The 25506-nt window shown below is 37.6% G+C and overlaps 1 protein-coding gene across 3 annotated transcripts in view; it reads left to right on the top strand.

Moving 5' to 3' along the window:
• STK39 (serine/threonine kinase 39) overlaps window positions 1-21499 on the top strand; it is a 101711-nt gene extending 80212 nt beyond the window's left edge. For all 3 annotated transcript variants that reach the window (XM_054830725.1, XM_054830727.1, XM_054830726.1), the window contains exons 15-17: window positions 1313-1381; window positions 15879-15943; window positions 20024-21499. In XM_054830725.1, coding sequence (XP_054686700.1) covers window positions 1313-1381; window positions 15879-15943; window positions 20024-20098 — 209 coding nt within the window. In that variant the 3' untranslated portion in view covers window positions 20099-21499. The remainder of the gene's footprint in view (window positions 1-1312; window positions 1382-15878; window positions 15944-20023) is intronic.
• Window positions 21500-25506: the final 4007 nt, after the last annotated feature.

Here is a 25506-nt window from a genome sequence, read left to right as displayed (position 1 = left end):
GTGAAACTTACTTTTGTTTGAAGAAAACGAAGTCTTACTGGCATAAAATGTACAGGAGGCTGATATGTTGAGCAAGAAGGTATCATCCTTGTTAAACAGCAACCCTTTGAACTATGAACACATTACATATTTCTCAGAAGTCAGTATTCACTATATTTAGAATAGAGCTTCCACCTAAAAAAGAATCAAGATTGGAAGCAGTGTCTCTTTTCCTGTAAATCATAGTACCTTTCATGTGCAGTAGTTCTGTGCGTGGATATACTCTCTGTTGTCTACCTGCATTTCTCATTGATTTTTGGCAATGGGTAATAAGAAAAGAGATCTCTTAATTGGGCACAGAGCATCCTTAGTCACTTGTCAAAAGAATTCCTTAAATACTCTCTAATCAGTTACATAAGCCATTTGAGAATTCTTAGTTGGTCAAAAAAATAGAGAATATGACATAGTAAAGTACACCAGGACTGTTTCTAGTCAACAGTTCCTGAGGCAGCAAGGAGGCGGCTATGGTTCTCGTCTTCAGAGCTCTCCAGAAATTGCTGCTAGTTCGGCTGTATTGTTTTTCACCTGTGTTTCTTGAGGAAATGATACAATTCTGTAACTGCTTCAAAGCATGTGCTGTATGCAGGTATTAGGTGTTGAGGCCATATTACACTTGAGACTTAGCTGGAATTCAGGCTTGTTCCTGCTGTTTCCTCCTATTTACCTCTAAGCCTTCTAAAGACTTTATCCAGGAGCAAGTTCTAGTCACAGGGACTTAGGAATTAACCCACTTGGGTACAGCAATTGATGAAAAGTGAACCAAAGCTCTGAATTTTCTGGGTCACAGTACTTAAGAGCTATTTTAAGCCTAAAGCTAAAAATAGTGACTGTTCATGTAACTCCTTTGCCCCACTGGTAACAAACAAGAAAGCCCGTATAGCTCATCTCTATCTAGATATGCAGAACAATGGAGGGGATAAAGGAAACAGTAAAAGCACCACCAAACCATAGTTTATTTTCTTGGTTGTGAAGATACTGAACTTGTAAACTGTGTAGGAGTACATAGTTAGATAATAGAGGAGAAATGCTAGTGGCCAGGAAAGGTCTGTAGGGGTTTGCAGTGAATCAAATCCATCACCTCATGCGATTCGCTGTGCAGAGGCTGATAAGATAATTATCTTTTTTCCCCCTGATTAAAGGTAATTTTGAATTCAAGTATGCCTCCATGGGTGTTTTGGAACTCAAATATATTTTTGTTAAATTGCATTGGATGACTGATACTTTTTGTTGTTTTTGTGGGCTCTCATACTTATTCATTTCACCTTTTGGACAGACACAGCAGATGGCGTTTCTCAGGAGCTGTTCTCTGCAGGCCTGGTTGATGGCCATGATGTAGTTATAGGTAAATTACATTTTTGTTTGCAATTACGCTCTTGTGACAAGTTCGTGTTAAATGGATGTGAAAAATGTTTTCTCTAATGCTGGTTTTCACAAAATCCTTTCTGTCCTAATTTTGCTTTCATGTATGCATAGTGCAATCAACAAGCCAATTTTGATACCAGTCCAAGGATTGCTTTTGGAAGTCAGAACTCTTTAGTGGTTTGAGAGGGATGATATAATATAGATCTCCTGAAGGATTATTTACAACTCAATGATTGATCATTTTTGTGCTAACTTTTTTTTTTTTTAACAATAAAATGATTTTTCGGTAGGATTTTGCAAAGTGTGCTTTGGCAGCTCTGAAGTTGGTAAGTATTCTGCTTGGGGTCATGAAGTAGAACCAAGCCAGAATTCAGGATCTATGGAAATTGCACCTAGAGATATTATTTCTATGGTAAAAGAAGATAATTGGAAATGTTTTCTGGCTGCTGAGAGAAAAGATACTTCTCTATTTTTCTATTGTGTGCTTCAATAATTATTTATTTTTTTAAAATGAAATTCAGTGCCTGGCGAAGATGATTAATTTGGAAGTGCTTATTTCCCTGAAGTTTCTTCTCTTCTTCTGGTTGCTCAAGACCAGTAGATATATAGTTAACAAAATCAGAGGGGGGCTAGTAGATGCTAAATGTGTGGGAAATGAATTGAGGAATACTAGCAAATCAATCTTTGTGTTGTAGTCAAAGAAGTTCTATCAATTGGTTCAGATATCATTACCAGACTCCTCAATGATATGGAGAGTGTTTTACAAAACTGTAAGTTCATGTGACTTTCCTGGAAGATTATCTAAATACATTCTCAGTGGGTTGTGGGATATCTAAAATATTTCAGAGAGAAGCCAATACATTTTGCTTTTTTATGTTCAGAACACAGGTTGATTCTAACTAATATAAGAAACAAAAGGCTTACCTATGCTTTTAATTAATTTCTAAAGAAAAAAGTATTTAGGGGAGGTTAGCAGATGGTACAGGCTAGGAGGCACTCTTCTCTTAAAGTCACTTCTACTGTGCTGTTATTATAAGGGTTCAGAGGAGAGGGGTAGCTTGGCCTTAGTTTGTTGCCTTTTAAACATCCAGTATGAAAAATACCATACTGCTGCTGATGTTTTTATTAGAATTTTCATTGCCACAAGATACCTCACTTCATTTAGAAATAATAAATATTTTTTTCTGGCTAAGAGAATCTTGTTATCTGTTGGCTACCCCACCTGCCTGGGCAGTCAGCTGGCACTCGGTGTTGCCCTGAAGTCAGAGTCACAGTTGGCAATGCTGCAGTGCAAGTCCTACTGGCACCCAGTGAGACCACTTTTCCATTCTTCCCTCTTCCCTTTTCCTTTGCTGCAAAGTTCTCTTCCAATGCAAAGTGCCAGTGCACTTGTATATAATTGAAGGCATTCAACTTAAATTTAATTTCATTAATTATAATCAGTTTATATATTCATTTTTCTGTGATGTTTTAACTTAGCTCAAGTTCCACAGGTATAAATTCTTGCATGACTTTGTACTATAATTTTCACTTGTCTGCTTTGCCCATGAAGTTGTTCAAGTTTTCAAATATATTTGGACATAGTTATCCTCCTAGAAAATTACTTTAGATTTCATGTTTTACTGAAAGACAAGTTCTGCTAAATGTGATTTTACTTTTAATTAAAAAAAAAAAATTGAAGTTGAACTTAAGGTAGAATATGTTTGTGATTTGCTTTGGTAAAACTGGCTAAATGTTGTATGGGCATGGAATTAAAACTTGCATGCAAGCAGATTATTGCAAATTTCAGAATTTCACTGTAGCAGTGCAGTCCTAAGAAATATTTCAGTCCCTTAGTTTAAAGCAATAGGTCATATAAGAGAGCAGATGGTGCTGAAAGTATAAATCTGCTTACAAAACTAATTTGCTGTGTAAAATGATTTTGCCACCTTGTTCACTCAAAATTAAAAGGTGTAAAATCTTCCTATATAGGAAGAGGGGAATAGTATAGAAGAGCTTGGTTAACCTTCTTCACCGGAAGAACTGATTCCATTAGCTTCCAGATTGAAAGCAGCTGATAAATTACCTTTCATTTTTCAGCTGCAGCATGCAGAAATTCAGCCTCTGTAACATGAATGAAAACAAAGTTCTGAGGTAGTCTCATAAGAGTTGTTCCTGTAGTTTCTTTTAATGGATGTTGGAATGTGTGGAGGCTGGGAGAAAAAAGAAAGATGAAAATACCTGTGCTTATATTGAACTCAACAATTTGTTGGCTCAACAGCTGATTTTTCTGAAAGGAAAATTTCTTGCATAGGAGTCAGCAAAAGCTGCTGTGGAAGGTATGGCCATGGCATACGTGAGCTGAAGCTGTTAGTGGGGACCAGCTAACGTGTAAGTTTTATAGAATTTGCTGCTGAGCATCAACACGTGTCACCTTTTGAGTCTTGCTGGATTTGCTTCACTTAACACAGGCTTTCCAGGAAGATTTCCATTCTGATAAGCAGTAAGTTCAGCTACCTGTTCTGCAGAGAAGCAAAAATCCTATCTTGCATGTTTGGTTCTGGCTACGATTGACTGGTTTCTGTTCTCATTGACAGTAGCGTTGTTTCACAGGAGGTGCCTAGATCAAGGGAATCACTGCAGAGAATTTCGTTTAAAAGCAGACTAGAGTTTGCGTTTGCAAAGGGGAATGAGTCTTGGAACTTACATGTAGGCATTGGTATCTAGTGGATGAGGCATTTTTATGCACTACCGAAATAGCTATGTTAAATCATACGAAAGATCTGGAATATTTTCAAAATACATTTCAAGTTGAAATATGTTTCTGTGTGTATATGAACTATATGTATATTAGCTAGTAAACACTCATCTAGTAATGCTTTATTATATTTTTGATGACATAAAGGAAACTCAAATCATATCAACAGTCAGTTCTATTGAAAATCATGCAGTTGCAGTCCTACTTCACTGGTGTACACAATGCGCATATAATTTCAGCAAAGCCTTAGGCTATAGTTAATCTTCTAGAGGCCTTGCTTAAATTTCAGAACCTAAAAGTGTATTTGCAGTTACTAAATTGCAATACATATAAAAAACCCAACCATCCCTTCCTGAATACTGCTTAAAAACCTTGATACCCATGCCATCGAGAAAAGTGCAGGTATCCTTTACTATATCAATGTACCTTTATTTTAGGTATTTTTGTCAAAAAGTATCTGTGAATACCTTGAGCGTCATGGAAGATGTACCTTCACTTTTAAATACACCAGACACTAACTGCTAGTAAATGGGTATCTGTCTTTGGTGTTGGAGTGAGGCCCAAGTATCCACTTAGTAACCGGAGGAAGAGCTTTTAGTCAGTCAAAACAAAAGCTTCCTGCCAAAAGGCCTAATGTCTTTAGAAGAACCAGCTGAAAACCCAATAGATCAAATTTTGAAATGAGATCATCTTTTGAAAGTAGCAAGCTTTTTCATCATCATCTTGAATATTTTCTTAGAAGTGTGAATATAATACATGTCATAATAGTTTGACTATGGGGTTTGGGGCTGTTGGATTTATTATTTTTTTTAATTTTTTTTTTTTTTTTGTGGAGGGGGAGTGTGTGTTGGTGCAGTTACTGTGGTAAGTAGACAGGACTTAAACTGTCATCTAGAATTAAAAAAAAAAAGTCATGGCTGTGGATGGGTTATTTGGCCATGAGTGCAGAGAATGTGTATCTGACCAAAACCAGAATGACATTATTTCAAGGTATGTTAAACAGTAAGTAATATGTATGGTTCCCAACTAATCACAGTATTAAAGCATTTGAAGTTGAAACAGCTGACTCTCTTTACAGTATCGTGTCTGCTGATGCTGAAGGTACTTTCATACTAAAGTGGAAAGATGAAAAAGCAGAAGCCCAGTTTGTTAGTATAGTCTGTAACAACGCCTTAACTCACAGTGGCACTGATAATCCAATTCATAGGAAAGCCACAGAGTTACACCATGAATATCCTTTTGCTTTCCTTGGTTTTGCTCTGCGTTTGCTTATACCTAGTTTACTTTGCTGTCTTGTTAGATTAATCATCTTTGATACTGAATGAAGTGGTGCCTTTTGTTCAACTAATTCGGGCTTATCATCTTACTGTAATCGGAAAATGTGATAGTGCTGCACGAGTAGAAAACATATCACATTAATTTATGTCCTCAAGGAGCTGTAATGTTGCTATGGGTAGGTGACTTGGATAGCACAACCATTTGAAGGCAGCATAGGTTTGTCCTTTAATTAATATCAGTAATGTTTTGAGATGCACCGATTTTTTGTAATCTTTGAGGGAATTTTTTAGAAGTTTGGTTTTTTCTTGTGGTTCAAACTGAGTGAAATAACTGAATTTTTAGATAAGTGTATCATGGTTTTAAATATTCCAAAGCTGATGAACTTTCTAATGAGAAAATGCCTTTATCAACCCTAACAATGAATTTCAAACAATAGACTAAATACTTTGTGTTTACTTTTTAATGCATTATCCAGAAAGGAAATTTAGAGTTAATGAAAACCCGACTGTATTTCAAGGCATTTTGTAGAAACTCTTGTGCCTTCAACGTGTGCGCATAACTCCATCTCTCTTTAGCAAGATATGCACATCCATTACAGATAGGAGAATATCTCTAAAATCCCCAGGGTTTAACTAAGGACTTAAATATTTCAACACATCTGGCTCATTTAGAGCTAATGCATTGAAGGGTGACTCATAATGACTAGACTGCTGGGAGTTCTGGAAGCTTGAGGTACACCCTCAGGTAATCAAGCTTTGCATCTAATTGCACCTTCAAAGTTATTTTAGTTGTAGGTAAAAGGTGCACTTGAGAATGTATACTGTGTGAAAGTGGCTGGTTCATGCAAAGTTCCCACCTTTCTGAATTTTCAGTATGGTGGAAACTTAAAGGTTCAAGGTGAAAAAACCAGTATTGTGTTAGGTGAATAATCATCGGTGCTGTAATGGTGGTTGTGGCAGAACTATAAATATGTGATGTAAGAAATTCTCCAAGTGTGCAAATTATTCTCTACACATATATTTGTATTCATGTATCATAGTAAATGTGCTTATCTTACAGCCATGATCAAGTAAATAATAATTTTTAGTCACTTAAAAAAAAAAAAGGTGGAAATGGCAGTTAGCTTCGAAGAAAGTTCCTTTTTTTCCACCAGTTCCTACTTAATTGTGTAAATGAGCAATGAATCCATCTGTTTATTAGTGGGATTAGTATGGGTTTTACCTGATACAGTAGGTGATAAACTCTAAGGCCTGAAGTGTGTTCCCTGCCCTCGTAGGTCTGAATTGTAGTTTTGAAGTCTTTACTTTCTAGTTGTTGGGTTTTTTTAAAAAAGAAAAGACAATTGTGAATTTGAATCAGAAATTGCAAAGACAGCAATGTAAGTAATATTCCTCTTTTCAATAGTAATTCAGTTGCTGTTATTTGTTTGCTTGGCATTCGCTTCTCTGCAAGTGGTTAGTATGTCAACGTAAGGATTTATTGAGGCTCTTCAACCCAGAGGTAGTCTATTTCAGAACCTGACTCCTGCACATCAGGGAGTCTTTTCTAAATATACCTTTCCTTGTTTCAAGTTTCAGATATAAGGTATTGAAGTAGCCTGGCTGCTATTTCATCTTCTTAATAGTTTTGTCAGAACAATATCTATAATTCATAGCAGAACTCAGGACAGGAGGAGTTGTGAAGATCTGATGGGGACAGGAGATTACCAGTAATAATATGCATAGCAGAATGTGACCTGCCTTATTTCTGCATAGACCTACATTTCAACTCTAATCCAGCATGATGAAGGTATTTGTTAGAGCTCTCTTCAATATCTTGATGACTATCAAACTCTTGTCAAAACCTTTGTCTGAAAGCTAGCACTTGGTTTCTACATTCAGTCACTGGCAAATGATTTTTTCAGCCCTGTACTCTGACTCATTCTTTTGTATAGAGACTTTATGAGTGCAATTTACTGTAATATCTCAGGCTTGTTAAATATCCCCACTAGCAATGTTGGGCAGCAGGTCTAAATTTTTATTTTAAATGTTCATTGGAGACTAGACTGAGGTTTAGAATGCTCAGGATCATCAAAATGCTTTTCTCAAAATGAAGGGGAAATTGTGATATCTGTATATACTCCTCCCTCATCTTCCTGGATAATCTACTCCATTAGACACATGCAGAATCAAGGTCCGAAAAGGATAAGCATTTAAGTATCCAAATATATTCTACGTACCTTTTTATAACACTTTGTTTTAAATGTGCGGTGGTTTGCCTTAATGTTCTTCACGCACTCGGGGTGGGGGGTGGGGAAATCAATCTGAAATATCAACCTTCTATTTTTTTGTAAGTTTCTGGGAAAAGGTACAATGTGCCAGTTATATTAATATTTTAATTTAATCAATAAAAAGTTATCACAATTTCAGTCTTTTTTCTTTTTTTTTTTTTTTCCCTCACAGATTGTAGAATGTAAAACTTTTGCCTTGGGATCAGATATCCGTACTAAATAATTGAGAAATTGGGGGTTTAATAATGTGTTACTGGAATTGAAATAAGTAGATTTCTAGCACTAACTTACTTCATTTTCTATTTTAATACAGTGCTCCTGTTTTGTAAAATATACTGCTTCTGTTGGGTGGGAATTTTTCTATCAGCTACCTAAAGAAGAATTAAATCTTGTATATTACTTTTTTAGTCCTTGGTTTTCCATTTTTTCTCTGTGAGCCCTGGGTATTAATACCCCATGTTAATGGATCTTAATGGGAAGACATCTGAGGTCTACTATTATTTGATAAACTTTTTTTTTTTTTCCAAGCAGGGATAAATATTTAAGGTCTTTATTTGTCTGCAGAGGTCAATCAGGAATATATGTCCCTGATGTCTCTTCCATGCCTTTGCCTGTTCCACTCTTGATTAACATAGCATAACTGGTTAGTTGTTAGAGCTTTGGTCCCACTGTTTTTCCTCCTCTCCTTTTTTGGAACAAGATACCCTGATGCCAAACTACTAGTTAATGTCCTTAAAAATGTCTAAAAAGATGTGAACTAGCCTAAACATTAGTTGTCTGTATAGAATTAATGAATTAATACCCGAGTTAAATCAGCACAGATTTTGGTACTCACTAAGGGTAGCACAACCTGTGCCTATGAGTATTCTGTGCGTAATTTGAAGTATTGCTTGCCTCCTTTCTTTATTATTGTTGTATGTTGGGCCATTCTGTGGGAGATGAGGATGGTTTTATTTGGTACAGATCTTCCTCATATCTGGTACTTTATACACACATTCCTGGGTTTACTATGTTTACAATACTGGGACTGAGAACCCATACGAACCACAGGGCTCAAGTGGTTTTAATAATTACTTTAAACTGTGGGAAATGCCCAGTGAAATTGTAGTCCTATTCATAAGGATGCTATAGGAGACCTTTTTCAGTCTCCCAATGTTCCTTTCAAGGGACAACTGCTTTGGCCTTCTGATGTCCTGTAGCTGTCCTCTTTAAGCTGTGTTTTCTGATTGTGAGGCTGCAAATCAAGCTGTTGGATATTAAAGTACCAAATGTTCAAATGGAGATAGTTTCCACTGGCTTTATCTACTGATTCAGCAATATCCTTTGAGAATTCAGACAAATTTGTGAACCTTAATTTCCCTTTGATAAATTCCTAATGACAGCCTCTTCATAAATAATAAATTTCTAAATGTTTTTAATGTTTCTGTCTTATCACTGTCTAATAGCTTCCTCAGAAGAGAAGCCAGGCTTGCTGTTGATCTTTCTATTTTCTATTATTTCTTTCTTATAAGAATCATGTCTAGCTCCTTGCAGTCCTCTAGCAATAAACACTTGTTAGTTAGCTGTCACAGATCTTAAAATGCTTTAATATTTCCCTTGCTGCTGTTCTCAAGCAACATAAACAAAAGGGATTTTATGACTAGCATCCTGAATGGGCGAACTAATGGAATCACACTGCACTTAAAAGCCCTTTTGACCTCTCTTTGAAAAGCCTTTTAATCTTTCATACAGACAGTTTGTGAGCTATCAGATAATAATAAGAAAGTCGGAGATCTAGAGGAATTGTTACCAGAAGCTCTAAAGGTTGATTGCTTTGATTGTTTGCATAATATACTATAATCCAGTGCTAGCTAGGTTTTAAAGCTTAGTTTTCATTTTGTTATCAACTTGCAAATGCAGGAAAACCACTGTGTAGTATGAAATATAAATGACTGTATATATTGTAATGAACCTCTTGCAATATGTGAAACTGCCTCAAGAGTGTGCACAATAAATTCAGCCCTTTGGAGGAAAGCCCTACCAGCAGTTGAATTTTCAGGAGTGATAATTCCATTGAAAAGTATTCCCTGTCACTTGGGCATCCTGCTTCCCAAGACCCATACAGGAGAATACAGCATTAATCCTCAAATCAGCAGACTCCCAAGGCAGTTAATTATGTAGAACTCCATGTATGAGATGAAAATGGCAAAATAACTGCCTATGGTTGGGGAAGAGGTAATATTTGGAACAATCGGCAGGAAAACCAGTAAATCTGTGGAGCTTTGAGTTTGGCCTCTCTAACAACAATACCATTGATGAAGTAGGGAGCAGCTGAAGGTGGCTGTTTCTTATAGACTTAGTTTTGGACTACTACATAAAAACTATTTCAGTTTTTACTTATTAAAAATATTTTTCATTTTCTCAGCTTACAATTTTTCAGGGTTTTTTGGTGACAGTAATTTTGTGCTTGAATAATGTTTTCTGTTTCTTCATATCTGAATTTCAGGATTACACTATGCAATAGCTTTGAAAACTGTTGAACCTAAACATACTGTCAGAAGTTCCCCATCCACTCTTTTCAAAATGGAAAAGCAGATGAATCATTATTTTTGTGAGAGCACCCCAGAAATACCATCTCAAGCTTTAGATTCTGCTTGTGTCTGTGTTTATGCCAGATGGCTCCGGCTCAGTTGGCTGGGTTGGCATTGTACTGGAAATAGTTCTACTGTATTTCATGTAGCTTTATTTACTGTCTCATTAATTTTAACTTTTCCAGAAGTTTTCTCTATTCAGAAGCCATTAGGGTTAGGTTTCATGTTGTGTTAAGAATTTTAAATAACAAGGCAGAGTCCTGTCACATTACAGGAGCAAAACAGCTATTTGAGACTGTTCAAAGTGTGGTTATTCTCTTATATTTATTTGTGATCTTGAAGATGGCCTTTTTATTGTTCTGTTACCTCAGCTTATATGGATCACTTAATTAAAAATTATAACTGATGTGGTTGGCCAAAATTGTCATATAGTAGAGAGTGATTTGTAGTATATTTTACATAAATATGCATGCTAGAGGACTGTAGTTATGTGGGGTTTTTTTATTTATTACATCTGCAATTAGCAGCCTGTGTTGTGTATATTTATATACCGGGTTTGACATTTATCCTATTGCATGTTCTGCAAGTGCAGACACTTATTTTGACAGAGTGGCACAACCATTTGTCACTGAGCGAAACCTGCAGAAGAACCTGGAATGATTTGTGGTGCATAGGTTGATTATATGTCCTTCAGAAGCTGCCTGAAGAAAGCAGAACAGCACCTCATTTATTGTTGTAAACAACAAAAAGTCTTTTGTGCTAACTGCTGCTAACGTTTGAAGAGGGCTTTTGCTCCAAGGCATGATTTGAAGTATACTCTATTTACTTCAGGTTACTGCTGGCAAAGGTTTTTCCATCACCACTTAATTTTTTCCTGCAGTTATCTTGTTCATGTTTCTTCTTCTGACTTTTATAGGAGCATGGCCGTAACATCTTGAGAAAGCACTCTGCAAAATCAAGTTGAGTCTAGTATATTCAGGCCTTCTAGAAACAGTGAATTCCCAACAGGATTTGAAATTGTCAATTAGTGCTGCTTGCGGGCAAACTAATCTACTATGAATTTCAGAAGTACAGTGTCCAAGGCGTGACTTCAGAGTACTTCAAAGAAAAATAGCTTTGTCAATAGGAACTTGTAGTATACTTATCTTAGAGATAAGGTGTAAAGTAGAATCCAGAGACGTATGTTTTACAACGCTCTCCACTTTTCCATATAATTTAAGTATCAGTGAAGAGAATGACTCCTACCTCTCTAGAAACTCCTAAAGTGAAACTCCTTTTCACTTGAGGGAGAGCATTGCTGTATTAAATTGACTTTGTTCACTGGCTTGCAATAGAAGAATTGTCGGGAACATGAGGGAGGGAGAGGTGGTAAGAGTGAGATGGTTCTTTTCCTCCCTGGTGTTCGCAGATGTGGTTGGGTTCATCTGCATTTAGAAACCTTAGGGTCATTTTTTGTATTTAAGCAAAATTAAAACTTTATACGTGAACTGTACTAGGACTGTTAGAGAGTCTCAACCTAGTAAATCATTTTCCTTCATGAAAAGAGCCTAAATTTACTAGTTGGGGGAGATGTTAATCAGTAAAGCCTAATAGCAGTTCCACTTAAAAGTGGTTGTTTCTCTTCCTTGCCTGATGCGATCAGTAATTCTGAATAGGGCTGAACAGTAGCAGCAGCTGCTTGTATGTGGGAACATTGTTTATTGTTGTGAGCATACGTCTGGCATGAATTTATCAGTGTTAGGAGACTTTGCGTACTTAGTGGTCCAAACTGTGTAAGTTTAGTAATAGTCCTAAATTTTTAGAAATATATTCGTAAGAGTGGTAAGTCAGTTATATTAATACAACTGATAGCTTAATTTAATTGCATTTAAAGTAGGATGAGTATTCCACTCTAGAGTATGTTGTTCTATTTGTTATTTTGAGGATGTCTTTATTGTAGCTGAGATCCCTAAACTTTCTGGAGAAATAGTTGGAAGACACTGCAGGTTGGCTTTCACGAAGGCCTTTCAACTGCTTGGATGGCTTCTGCTGCCTGTGCCACAGGCTCTATTTCTAAAGGAGGTTAACTAAACTGGAGATGCCACGGGCACCTGCAGTCCGTGGGTTACTGCTGTTTTTCCTAGCTGACTGTATCATGCCCGGAAAGACTCCAGTTACCAGTTAAGCCCAGATCTTCAAGGTGTTTAGGTGCAGAGAGATGCTCAGCGCTACGTACTTATCGATGTCTTAGAACCTTTGGCTTGCGCTAAGGTGAAAAGGATGATGATTGTCTCATCTCTAAAAAAATGAACCATATTTTAAGTAGTTTCCTGAAATGCAGACTTAGGTATCCAAATTCAGACAGTTACCTCTAATTCTTGGCTGTGCCGCCTATATAGGGACAAGACCTAGCAAAACAACACCAAGGAATTAGAAAAATGAAAATGATACCAACAGGACTGCATGGTTTTGCTAGGTAATTATGTGCATATATGATTCTTAGTTGATGTTAATTACTTAGGCTTTCAGATATTGCAGAAAGAGCAGGCCTTTGGGGGGATTCACAGTCACAGTTGCTTGATTGAATGGGATTAATGACATTATATTGGCAAAAACATTTTGATTGCCATTCTGTAAAGACCAGAAAATGTAAAACAGAGTGTAACAGAAGTCACAGGTGAAACACTAGTTTTACTGGGAAAATGCTGAATGTGTATAGCTGAAATGGAAAGGATCTCTCTGTAGGAAACTGCAGGTGTGATTATTTTTATGTAAACTTGTATTCTAATATTCTAGACTCTTTGCAGGTCTGCTTTGTCATTTTCAAGCATAGCCTGAAAACATCTGGCATTATTCCCTTAAATCCTCCTAATCTTCTGTTTGATTAAACATGTCCCACTCTATGGCCCATCAGAGAAGCAAAAATAAAGCATATTTCATATGCTTGCTTCAGATGTTTCTCTAGCATTTTATATGTAAAAGTGTTTGGCCTGTGTTCACATTAAAAGTAAAGACAAGTGAACAAATAAAACTGTGTCCCTGTAGCCTTTTAATGAACACTGTTCTTTGAAAAGCAGTTTTTTTGAAGAATGGTATACACTTCTTTCTGTTATGGTGTTTAATTAACAAAAAACCAAAAAAGTAATTAGAGTTAACTATTTACATATATTGCTAGTTTGTCTTTTGCTATTTTTGCTTTGAAAATTTTAATTTCTTCCCTGGTATAGAATCAGCAGGAATGTTAGGGTATTTTCAGATGTTGATACTACTAGTCCTCAGTGCTGCTTTCCACTGTATGGTAGTTCATTAAAACACTTGCTGATAAGGGGCTGCTGTTTGCCAGTGCAGGAATAGTAACTTTGCCAGTAACTTTTGCGTAAGGGCAACTGGAAGTTTTTGCCTTCAGGTGGAATAGCCAAGCAGCACGCTGACTTGCCTTAGTTGTTCTACAGCTGCTCAGCATTAAATGAAAGACTGCCTGGCCTGAAGACGAGCGTGCATTTGAAGCTCAACTTTTTGTAATGTTTTATAATAGATGAAGTTAGAATTCTTTGGAGTTAGGACCCAAATCCCATCTGGTCTTGTAGCACTGTGTCTCCATTTCAGTGAAGCCAGCTAGCTGGAGAATTTGTTTTTTTGTTTTTTTGTTTTTTTTTTTAAGACATGTTTTACAGGGATTTGGATAAACCAGAGCTGCTGTTGAGTGCCTGATCCTATTTTATAGATTTTTAAGACATAAAAATTTAAAGCTATTCTATCCTGGCTTCAGGAGCTATGAGGCTGAACATTCCTTTTTTTTGCCTACGTATGAGGTTCTAAGTATTAATTGTAATGAAAAGCATTATCTGTATTTGCATGTATTTTATCAGGTAGGAGATATTGCAATAAAATTGGCTTATTGATTGTGGAAGTGAATTGTGTGATTAAAATAAAAACTTTTTGTAACGGCTAAAGAAGATTATGAATAATGAAGCTTTAAAAACAGAAACACTTTATATTGCAGTGCCTATAGTTGAGTTCATTTAACTGTGAAGGTTAATTTTTTTTTTATTTATTTATTTTTCCTCAAAAAGTGTTCTCTGCAAAATGTACTTTGTGCTTGCTTTTAATGGTTGCTTTTAGCTTCAAATACCCTTTCATCCCGGGTCAAATTTGTTACAGGTGTATAAACAATCCTTGGTGCCTTTTCAATGGTATAAAGAAAATGAGATCCTGAAAAACTTATTTTGCATTTAGCAGTGGTATATCGGCCCAATTGTTTACTTTTCTAAATTCCCTTGCCAAATACTGTACTTCCCCCTGTGAGGCCAATTTCTGCTACTACACAGTGAATCATGTACAATCAGGCACAGCAGGAGTGAAAATTTTATCATCATGATGTTAGAAGATGGAGGAAGTAGGAACCTGAGTTTGTAGCAGTGGGACATTGAACATACAAATGTTTGCTGTATATCTTCCACCTTATGAAGTCTGTGAAAAGTATTATTCATGGAGAACATCTAGTTCCTTGCTTCTCTTCTTTATGGTACTTACCTACTAGGTGTACTAAGACATGTCTTCTACTTAATACCTGTTTATTTCCTTTAAAAATCTTGTCTAAACAGCTCTGCCAAGTGTGGAGTCTTCATCTCATGCTGATGTCCTGTTGATGACATCTTGTGCTCATAAGTCAGTCTTGAACAAAGGTTCTCAATGATTCGGTCTGAGTTAGCTCAGGATCTATGACTGTGCAAAGCTGGGGAGCAAGTTTAGTAAACATGCAAAGCTGAAAGCAGCCAATTATTTTGGTCAAGATTAGTGGCAGCAATATTGTTAAAAAATCGAGCAATTAAAAGTGTGGCTTAGGTGTTTTGATAGAAGGGGTTATTATTTTCCTGCCTCCTCCTCTGTTTTCAAGGAGTAAATGATTCCATTCCTGCTACTTCTGTAGTGGCATACAGCTTCCTTCTCTGGACACTGGCTCTGTAGATCAAGTTAAACTGTTCATTGCTGTTAAATCACAAATCGTGGTCATGCTTACTGTCAGAGTAGTTGTGAAGATCAGCTCCTTTTGTATCACTCTCTTATTTTTGCTCATTTTTCTTTTGGTTGGCTGAGCTGTAACAGATCACCAAGAGTCTGCATGGGTACTAATGCCAGCCCAAAAACGGGACGGAAGCACACACGTACAACCAGGAGAAGCAGAAGTTAGAGGGGACAGTGAGCTCAGTCCTTTCCTAGAAACTTGCTATAGCAGAAACATGATATAAATCACAGCAGCCACCAGCTTATCCTTGGCTGTGTGGTTCTCCCATTTTCCTTGCATTTGCATTTGTGTGATTGTTAAGCAAATTTATGGAATAGACTAAGCTGAAAATTAGTAGTTATATTTTTCTATCATTTGGTTTTCAGACAGATTTTTCCCCTGAATCAGTTCACATAGTCACAAAGTATCAGTGACTGCAAACTAAAGAAGGCAGGATTTTATGGCAGCCCAACTTCCCTCTGACTTTCAAATGATAGCTAGAGAGTGATTAAATGATTCAGGTGGTAATTTACAGACCTGTATGTGTGTAGAATTAAGTAGAAGATTCAACATGAGGCTTGATGTTATGTTGAATGCAATTTTCTGTAACTCATATTTTTTTCATACTTGATTTTACAGTTGCTGCTAACTTACAGAAGATAGTAGATGATCCAAAGGCCTTGAAAACATTGACTTTTAAGCTGGTAAGTAAGAGCTTGAAGGGAAGAAGCAAACTAATTATCACAGAGAGTGATCCAGAGAGTCTGGAATTTATCTCATTTACAGCTATTTTGCTGAATAAATGTGTTGACAGATAAGATGATTGAAATTGCCATGTATGAGAGAAAAAGCCTAAACCCTATTTTGACAGGATGTTAGGGATATGTACAGTCACACAGCTCCATAACTGCAGGGGGAAGGTGGTGCATTCACATGAATTCTGAGGTTTAGGTGAGAAACTGCAGGGAGAAAACATGTGGGAAGAATTGCAGAAACAAGTAAAGCACAGAAGACTGTAGTTGTTAGGTTAACTCCCCTCCAACACCAGTCCTTCAGCTCTTCCCTCCTTGAAGTGTCCTCTGCTAATGGGCATTTTGTTCTAATCCCATTTTTTCCAACACCTGCTACCATTTTTCTTGTATGCAGGTCGCCCTCTCCACTGCTTGCTTCTCCTTACTTCTTTCCTTCAACCTAATTTCAATTGACCATCCACACTTGCAAGTTAATCTTGCTCCCACTGTATTTCATTACTGTTTGTTCCTCCCCACTTCTTTCTGTGTTCTGTATATACAACGTCAGACCCTGGGTTTGGGCCTGGGACTGTTTTCTGTGCTGCATTTTGTGCCCTGGACAATAGGTCCTAATTTTGGTCGATTTTGTTGCTGTCACGATAGATCTAATTTAATATTAATAACTTTACATTGCAAAAACAATTCAGAATTGATGTGCTATATTTGTTTTTATTTCTTGCTAAAATTAATTTGAAAAATTTACATACCTAAAGTCATAGAATGATTAGCTATGTAAATACCAAACTCTTACCAGTAAATTAGCTTTCAGCACCCCTTGCTGAGAGTGACTCAGCTGTGTATGAAAGACTAGACTCTCTCCAGTAGGACTCCAGAAGTACAGCTTGCTTTGTCAAAGCAGCTGCTTCTGATGGGCTGTAGAAGGCCATTTTTAGAGAGTGATCTAGTTGATGGTAATGTATTAATTCAGGATTGTTTTTCCCACATAATTTTTTTTAAATATAGACTTGAGTAGTTTTAACTGATCAAATCATTTGGAGCAATTTTTCCTCTGCAGTCCAGTAAAATCACCAGAACTTGCACATTTCTTTTGAGAAAGGGTTGGGGTGGGGGAATAAGGACGTGTAACTCAAATTGCTTTGTTTCTGTGGCCCTTACTATCTAAATATAGCTTAAAGCCTGATGCTTTTCTTTTTGCAGATGATCTGTCTAAACGTCTGACTTAGCTATATTGTGTAGTCAATGGCATCTCACCAAGAGCATTTAGGTACATAGATACTCCAGAGGCTCTGTAGAAGTCTGGTTTTCTAGTTCACACATTTAAAAGAGAAGCTTGAGATTCCAAAATGTAATATCCCATAGTATCCCGTTAAAGTTTATATATGCTGAAAACAAATCCACTTCAAAATTTAGGTTGGGGTATTTCTGTGATTCACTTGAATTTATTGCTGGGGTGCAGTCAATGGTATTTCAGATTCCAGTGAGTAAATGTTGTTATAATCTTAGTCCTTACCATAATCAGAATTAATAGACAATCCAAAAATCAATGTCTTTGTCCCTTCTCAAGGTAAGTTCCATTGGCTAGGTAACAATTCCTGAGGTTAATTTTTAACATAAGTTTCTTCCTGGTATTTTTAACCTAGGCTTCCTGCATTAGTTCCCTACTTCCCGGGAAAGGAACATAACCACAAGAAATATCCTAATTTATTCTTATTTTTGGATTAATTTAATATATGTTCCATTTTTGCCTGTTTCTATATTGTGTGATGGAGCTGCTAAATGAATTGTTACCTAGGAGAACTCTGTCATTTGTTTGTATGCCCTACTGCGTCTTTCTTACCTCTTGGCAAGGTCTCACTGAATTTGAGAGCACTCGTACAACTTGATTAAAACACATTTTGTTGGTAAATATTTCATGCCGATTCAAGTCTAAACGTAGGTAATCCCACATCCATTCAGAGAATTCCATTGAAAAGTGCTCTTTAGTCTAGGATTAGTTACTACTATTTGTGGACAAGGAATCTGGTTAGTATCTCACTGCTTATGCTGGTATTTTGCTGGTATGTAATATTTCTATTCCAACAGCAAGCATTTTCATCTTTGGGGAAAAAAGAACAACTACTTATGTCTTAACCATTTTTGTCTTTAATTATTGCCAAAATGGTAAAGAAAGTTATTGAAGCGAGGTGCCTGAACGAATCTGTCCTTTAAGGTCGGATCTCCCTCTTGTATATTTTTTTAAACAGTGCATCTTTGATCTTACGATGATGTCATTCTACAGAACATATATAGTATTAAACCTCCCTTAGTTGTCTTGGCTAACACAGAATGATGACTTCCCTGCAGGACCCAGCTGTCCACACATTGGGAAGGAGGCTGCTTTAATACACAAGTAATCTTGGCAACACTCAAGGAAACACAAAATTATTGCACAGCATAATTTGCATTTTATGTAAGGATTTTTTCATATGAAAAAGGGAGGAGAAAAACCATTAATGAAAGAACGCATTCAGTCACTAAACAGTGAATTGCAAATACTAAGAGCTTTTCTTGTATGTTGCAGTTTGTGTATAGTAGTTGTACTTATGCTAAGCACAAAATATAAGCTAATAGATTCCAGGTGCATTAAATAGTAAACAATATTTATTGTTAAGGAAGGCATTTAAAAATCTGTATGCATCTAGATATGTTACTTAGCATGGCTTTGAGGAGATTGATAGCCAGCTAGAGTGTAGAATGATGTTATTAGTATTAGCTCTTTTTGTCATGATATTTTAAGTGCAAAATTCAAACTCCATTTATTTAGTAAATTCCCAATCCAAAACTCGTTGCAATATCTTAATAGTAACCAATGGTGATGATCTCAGACCTTCAACTGGCTGCTTCACTGGAATAAGACCTGTGAAATACTCTCGGAAAAGAGAACAACTGTTCTCTGTCTCTGATCAAAGTAAATTTGGAGGAGTAGCCTGATGTAATGCTTCCACATGTATCAAGAGTTTATTTTTGGTCATGAAAATTCAATTGATCATGTCCCTTGGTATACCTTGTGTGCACAGTCTGAAAGCTTTTTTCCTTATATTGCATATACACAAGCCAGTTCTACTAAAGGATTCAACTGCTACTAATGCATAAAAGGATCAAGAGCATTTTTATAGGGCGAACCAATTGTTCTGATGTTTTTTTGGGGGATATGCCAAAGAGACTGAAGGCATCTATCAGCATTACACACTGTTCATCGAATTGTATTATTAGTTTGATTTATCTACCACATAGGTGAAGAACGCATAAAAAACTTTAAAATGTAAAAACTTACGTCCTGCAGAAGCAAATTTTGTATTTAAAAATCAAAATATAAAAATACTTTGCCTACAGAGTGTGTAATTTTTTTAAAGCAGACCTAAAGTAAGTTCAGTCCTGAGCAAGTTGGTTATATATTCTTACTATTATTTATGAAAAATGAACTGATTACTTGTGCCAGTTTGTACTGTGACAGACTTTACTGAAGAATCTCAACTATACACATTAAGTACTAGATTGTACTGTCAGAAAGGAGCTGTCCTTTTGCAAATATTAGTATTTACTCTTCGCAGACTGCTTCAATCTGTTGTAATTCGGTGGATTGGTGTTCCAAACAGACTTGATAGCTGGACTGATGAGACATTTGGTGTCTACAGCACAAGGGTAAAAGGTGGATTCTATACATGTAGGTTATTTGCTCTTAATGAGTGAATACAGTATGCTCACGTGAAAAAGCAAATTTGGCTCTAGTCTGGAAAGTTTGAGTTAAAGAATTTGGGTCTTTAAGTGTTAATTTACCAGTATTTTTTTCATAATTTTTAATACTGATTAAAAGAATTTGCTAAAATTAAGAATGCAGTTGGCTGACACTGACAGAGGATACACCAAGCAGTCCGAAAGCTTTCCTTCAAGTAAGCTGTTTGCTGGCTAGGTGATACGGGGAAAATTTATAGCCTGGCTGTCAAATCCTTCTGTGTAGTGTGATACACTAAACATTTCTGTTTGTACTTGCAGGCCTCTGGCTGTGATGGCACTGAGATTCCTGATGAAGTGAAACTGATTGGGTTTGCTCAGTTAAGTGTCAGCTGATGTCTGTCCCTTGACCTCAAGCCGAATTGTGAGATTGCGAAGAGGCCAGCTTAGATGCAAAGGAAAATTAATGCACCACACACTGAGTTCTGCTTCATTCTCTAGCAATTCACAAAGTCAGAACAAGCAAAGCCCACAGCTACACCGCTGCTGCTAACCTTCAAAATGCTACTTAATGTCTCTTAGCAGTTGATTTCGATCCCCTTTAAGTGAAAAGCCTGTGGAAATGCACTCAGGTGGCTGTATTTATTGGTTACAAAAGGAATTTTCTATCAAGCTTAGTTCTTTCATAAACTTTGAGTGATACTATTTTACCTGTACTTGTGGTTGATAATACTGCCTCTGTTCTGTTCTATTTAGAAATTAACATAAATATAAAAGTTAAGAATTAATAGCCAAACTTGAATTCTAGTTTTAAAACTGACTGTGAATTTTATTTTTCATATATTTATGCATTACACATCCTAGTAATAAGAAAATGATTTGACTTGATTATATGCTATTTGCAGTTATACTCCCATTATTTAAAGAAAGTTTTGGGTATATCTTTGAAGTATTTGGTAACTTCTAGGGGTTTTTTGAAATTATTAATTAGGCATTAGCAAGCTTTTGTTGGTTGTGTGTCTAAAAACCAGTCCACAAACTGATTGTCAAGGGAGTGGGAGGTGCCTTGCAGACATTAATGTTTTAAGAATGTGCCTGGGGCTGCTTAAATAAATAATCTCCATTTTCTAGAAGTACCGTACATATGGTACTATATATATAAATATATATAGTTATCTGAGCAAGGAGGGGATACACAGTAGCAAAAGTGTTAGAGTATTTTGACTATGCTTTGTTGGGGAGTCTATGAGCTAGAACTACTTTGAACTGTTGTCGTTAAGGTAGACTGCTTACTGTGTCCATCTCTGATCTGACTTATCCTTAATGATAGAAACCGGTTTCATACAGGTGATAAAAACTTGAACGGAACTGAAGCTTTACTTGAAGTTCTGCAAAATACCAAGGTGGAGTGAAAATAATAGGGCTTTGTGCAATGATCAAGTAAAACTATTACAAAGAAAACACTTCTGACCCAAGTAGTCTTATGCTTAACCTGTGACATAGATGTTATGGAGCTAGTGAACCTTAGAAAGACTTTCAAATTTGGAGATGTGTTTCTTGGAGGTTACAATTTAAACTACTTCCTAGCTAATCCTAGATAAATGGCAGCTCTTTAATGTACTGAAAACGGCAAATATATATTATTAAGAGAAGTTATTTATAATGCCTTGTCATAATCGTTGAGGTGTTCTAGAGCCATTTGCGTACAACTCAATGTAATCCCATCCTATCCTACTGTTTACATGATGATTACTCCAAGATGACTGCAAAGGTTAAAAAAATAAAAATAAAAGTGTATTGCACAAACAGATTTGTATTTTGAATTTCCATGCTCTGGGTGCATTTTGACGGCTGTGTGCAGGGTGATGTTATAAATGTCTGCTGCCCTTAGTTTACGAGCAGCACCTGGGGGAGGAGGAGGGGAGCAAACACTGCTTGCTTGCTCATGGGAGAGGGTTGCTCTTGGCTGCTTGCTTTCCAGTGCTCTGCAGAAGCCATTTTTAAAACTCCTGAGGTGTTTGTACTTCCAGAAATCATTTGGTTATTCAGGGCAGGACCTGTATGCCTGTGGGATGCTGGTTTGTGTGGGGAGGAGGGCAAGAGGGCCCAGGTGCCGGGGTGGGTGGCCACAGCTGTGGCTCCTTGGGGCAGTTGAGGCTCCTCAGTGATTGGTGCCCTCGGGCCCATTAGTGTGGGGAGCCCCAGCCCTGAGGGAGGGTTCTGCCACTACAGCTGGGTGCTGCGCTGTGGGGCAGAGGGGCTCTGTGCTCTGATGGGGCCTGGCCTGAAGGCAAGGAACAAAAATGGTAAGTGTGCCTTTCCTTGGTGACAAAAATGGTGTGTCTTTCTTTAGCTTTGTGGTGTCTTTGTGGGTGTGGCATTATTGATAACTTGCTCAGTTTCTCATCCGTGTGAATGGGATCTTACCTCAGTGCCCTATAGTTGGCTGTTCATCTATTGCCTTGTGTTGGTTAATGCTTTGCCTCAGTGAGCTTGTGCTTGCTGTTTGCCTGACTCCTGCAGCCAGCCTGAGGAGGAACCAGGCAGGGGAGTCATGGCAGCCACCAGCGGCAGCACGGCGAAGGCTGTGCCTCTAGACATGCACCAATCTGTGGCCAGGGAGCTGCGGCCTCAGCTGCGCTGGGGGAGAGTGGGGACACTGCATTGTGTCTGATCTGGGGGGCAGACTGCAACGTGCAGCTAATTATTCATTAGCAGCCTTTGTGTTGGAGTAAGAGTAGATTAAAAGATACTGTAAATGTGCATCTACCCCTGAAACAGCTGAGAACCAGCAACACTGTAATAAGGTGGCTACTGAGCAGGACCCCAAGGAGTTAAGCTCAGAGTGTTACTGTTAGATTATTTTTGTTACATAATGTACGCTTCTCCAAATGTTGCACCAGTATTGACTAATCCACCTGTAAAGTAGTTAGCTGGTTAGCTTTCTGTTTCAGGCAAAGAAATGAACGTTCAGGGAAGGTTGTTGTTTTCACAGCTCTCTAAAAGAAGTGGGAATATATAATTGGATGAAAATGGTGTTCACTTGCTATACGCCTCCCCGAAGGCTGGGGAAAAGATGTTGGGGTATGAGTAGCAACTGTCAAAAAGTGCTCATCTGCTGTACTGGTTAGGGCTGCAGGAGGTATCTAAATAAAGAAGAATGTAATATTTTAATTGAAGCAGTCAGCAGTATTGTACCAAGATAAAGCTGTAACAGTTGTTGCTCACTTGCAGGTTGATGCAGAAACACGCCAATGCTTCACTGAGCTTCCTTGGTTCAGTGAGACAGCAAATTCATGCAGCAGCATTATTTATTGCAGCTGTGTTGGTGCTGGGTTTTTAATTTTTTTTTTCTGCTGCTATGGTTTGTGAATAAATACAATGTGAACAAAACGAGTTCAGAAGGACAATGACCTGGAAAATAAGGTAGATAAAGCTTTAGTGTCTGTTAAAATGAAGTTTATAAGTAGTTTATTCTTGCAGCTATATACAGGTGAAAAAAAGGTAAAAAATATACAGTAGCTTGCAGTAGAAAGTAGTGTGCAAGTGATGATAGAGTAGAAATAGCCACTAAATGGAATAGGAATTTGCTTCCTGAATACTATATTCACATCCTTTGAATAACATGAGAAAACCAGCAGCTATTCATTTATTCAGGTTTACATGAAAAACATTTAGGAGATGGGTACAGTTCTCTTCTGTGTGTCATGATTTTCCCCAAAGCAGTTGTGGCACTTGTGTTAGAAAGGTGTTGCTGGACAATACCCTGGGCCTGTTGCGGGCTGGAACATGTGGCTCTGTTTGAAGGAAGAGGTCTCTAATTAACAAGGTGAGGCTTGAACAGGTGAGCTACCACAGAGCTGTCTCTGAGGCCAGAAAAATAGGGCTTAATTAGATGATTCTAAAAATATAATCAGCTGCAGTGATGATTATATGCCAGTGCTTGCAGCTGGGCACTTGCAGGCTCTGTGGGCTGATGAATGTCAATGTCCATGGAGGCAGCCCTGCCAGTGTGCTCTGCTTTAGTGTGCTGTGAACTGAGATTGAAGTCAGTTGATCAAACACAGTTCTGTAATTTATATTTCCAAAGTGTTAAAAAGGATTAATATAAACAGAGAATTTAACTCGGCACAAAACCAGGTCTGGAGGATAACTGGTTTGTGCATGTGGGAGAGGAGGGACACTTCTAGCCTTATATCTGCTGGGAATCCAACATGGGCTTTGGGCCAGGAGAGCTGCCTCCTGCTTTGGCAACATATGCTTTTCACACCCAGAGAGCAGGAGCACATGTCTCTCTCCTCTGACAAGTGCTGACCTCAGATATTCCCACCAACGCATACAGAGAGTTGCATTCAAACTGCAGTGCAGCTAGCTAGTTGTGATAAATGTTTTCTAGAAATGCTATGCGCTACCACAATTTCCTCTGTAGACCTCCCTGTCCCAGAGCATGCTTCTGAATTGTGCGTGGAGGTGGAAGGGGGAGCAGGGAAATAAACCAGGAAACATCATTGAATTTTCTCTCTCACATTCTCTCCTGAGATAAAGATGAATGTGTGCCTTTTCAGCCAGCTTGGTCTAATTTAAAATCTCCAATTCAGGGGCTTCCAGAGCAATCCTATAAAATTTGATTGTGGGGCATCCCTTCAGAATGTTTTTAAACACTGATTTCTCTGAGAGGGAATGCTGTGTGCAGCTTGTAAATGGTGTGCCTCCCCCTCATGCTTCTCTTAATCAGAGATTTGTTTTCCTTTTCACCACCTACCTCTGCATAATGATGTTGGATGGTGAGATTGGCCTGTGCCTGAAATCAATTAGCTCTGATGATGAATCTGACACAGACCTAAAACACTGCTAATTGAGTGCATTGAAAATGCTGATTTTTGTTTAGCAGGGAGCAGAGGATGCCCCCCCTCCCCCCATTTTTTCAAAGCAGCAAAAAAAATGATACCTCATGATAACAAATAGCAGTTAGTATATTTTTTTCCTCTGGATCAAGTGCAAAATAACTTTATTCAGTGAATTGCTGTGGGTTTATCCACTGCTTCAAGTGGGCAGCCTTTCCACCCTCTTGCAATGTACTCATGCATGTGCATGCTCTAAGAATGCTAATTACTTTAAAATGAGGAGTTGGAAAAGTAGCAGGAACCTACATGGTCGAGATCCCTGCGCATGTGCTCTGCTCATGAGCTGGTGGAGCAACTGGATTTACTGAAACTGTGAGAACTCAAACAAATCTGTTTCGCTTGTGTTTTATTACACAATGGTCCAACCAATGAAATATCCTGGCACATTAGTTGAGCATTGTGACATTTTAGTTATTAATTTTCCCTCAATGACTAAGAGTAATGTTACAGTGCACATAAAAATGTGGTTTTATAGCTGCTTTATGATTGTTAGATTGACGCTCGTCAAGCTGCTTGCATGGTTGTTGTAATCTGAGATGTTGAACCAAACTCAGTAGTTGTGAAGTTGTCTGCTTCTAATAATGCTCAGAATATGGGTGATAGTGGATCAACGAGCAATTACAGGGACTTAGAAGAGTGTATGGTAAGAAGGAAAAATATTTAATTTTCACTGCATAAACTAATAGGGAGGCAATCTTGTCTTGGGACATGAGTATTTTGCCATCTAATTTTCAAATGTGAGTTTGAAAGGCTATGGTTGTTTATTGTCTCAGTAGGGTGTAAAAAATCGCTTATGCAAGTGGATGCGTTTATGTAAAGGAGCAGCTATGAGAAATAGAATTGGAGTAGATGGAAAAATATATGCCACCTCTTTTTCTTTTTTCCCCCATAGGTACAAAT

Source organism: Grus americana, chromosome 6 (assembly GCF_028858705.1).
Source record: "Grus americana isolate bGruAme1 chromosome 6, bGruAme1.mat, whole genome shotgun sequence".
In the NCBI taxonomy this organism is placed as follows: domain Eukaryota; kingdom Metazoa; phylum Chordata; class Aves; order Gruiformes; family Gruidae; genus Grus; species Grus americana.
The sequence above is the reverse complement of the archived record's forward strand: the minus strand, read 5'-3'. Positions and strand labels throughout refer to the sequence as shown.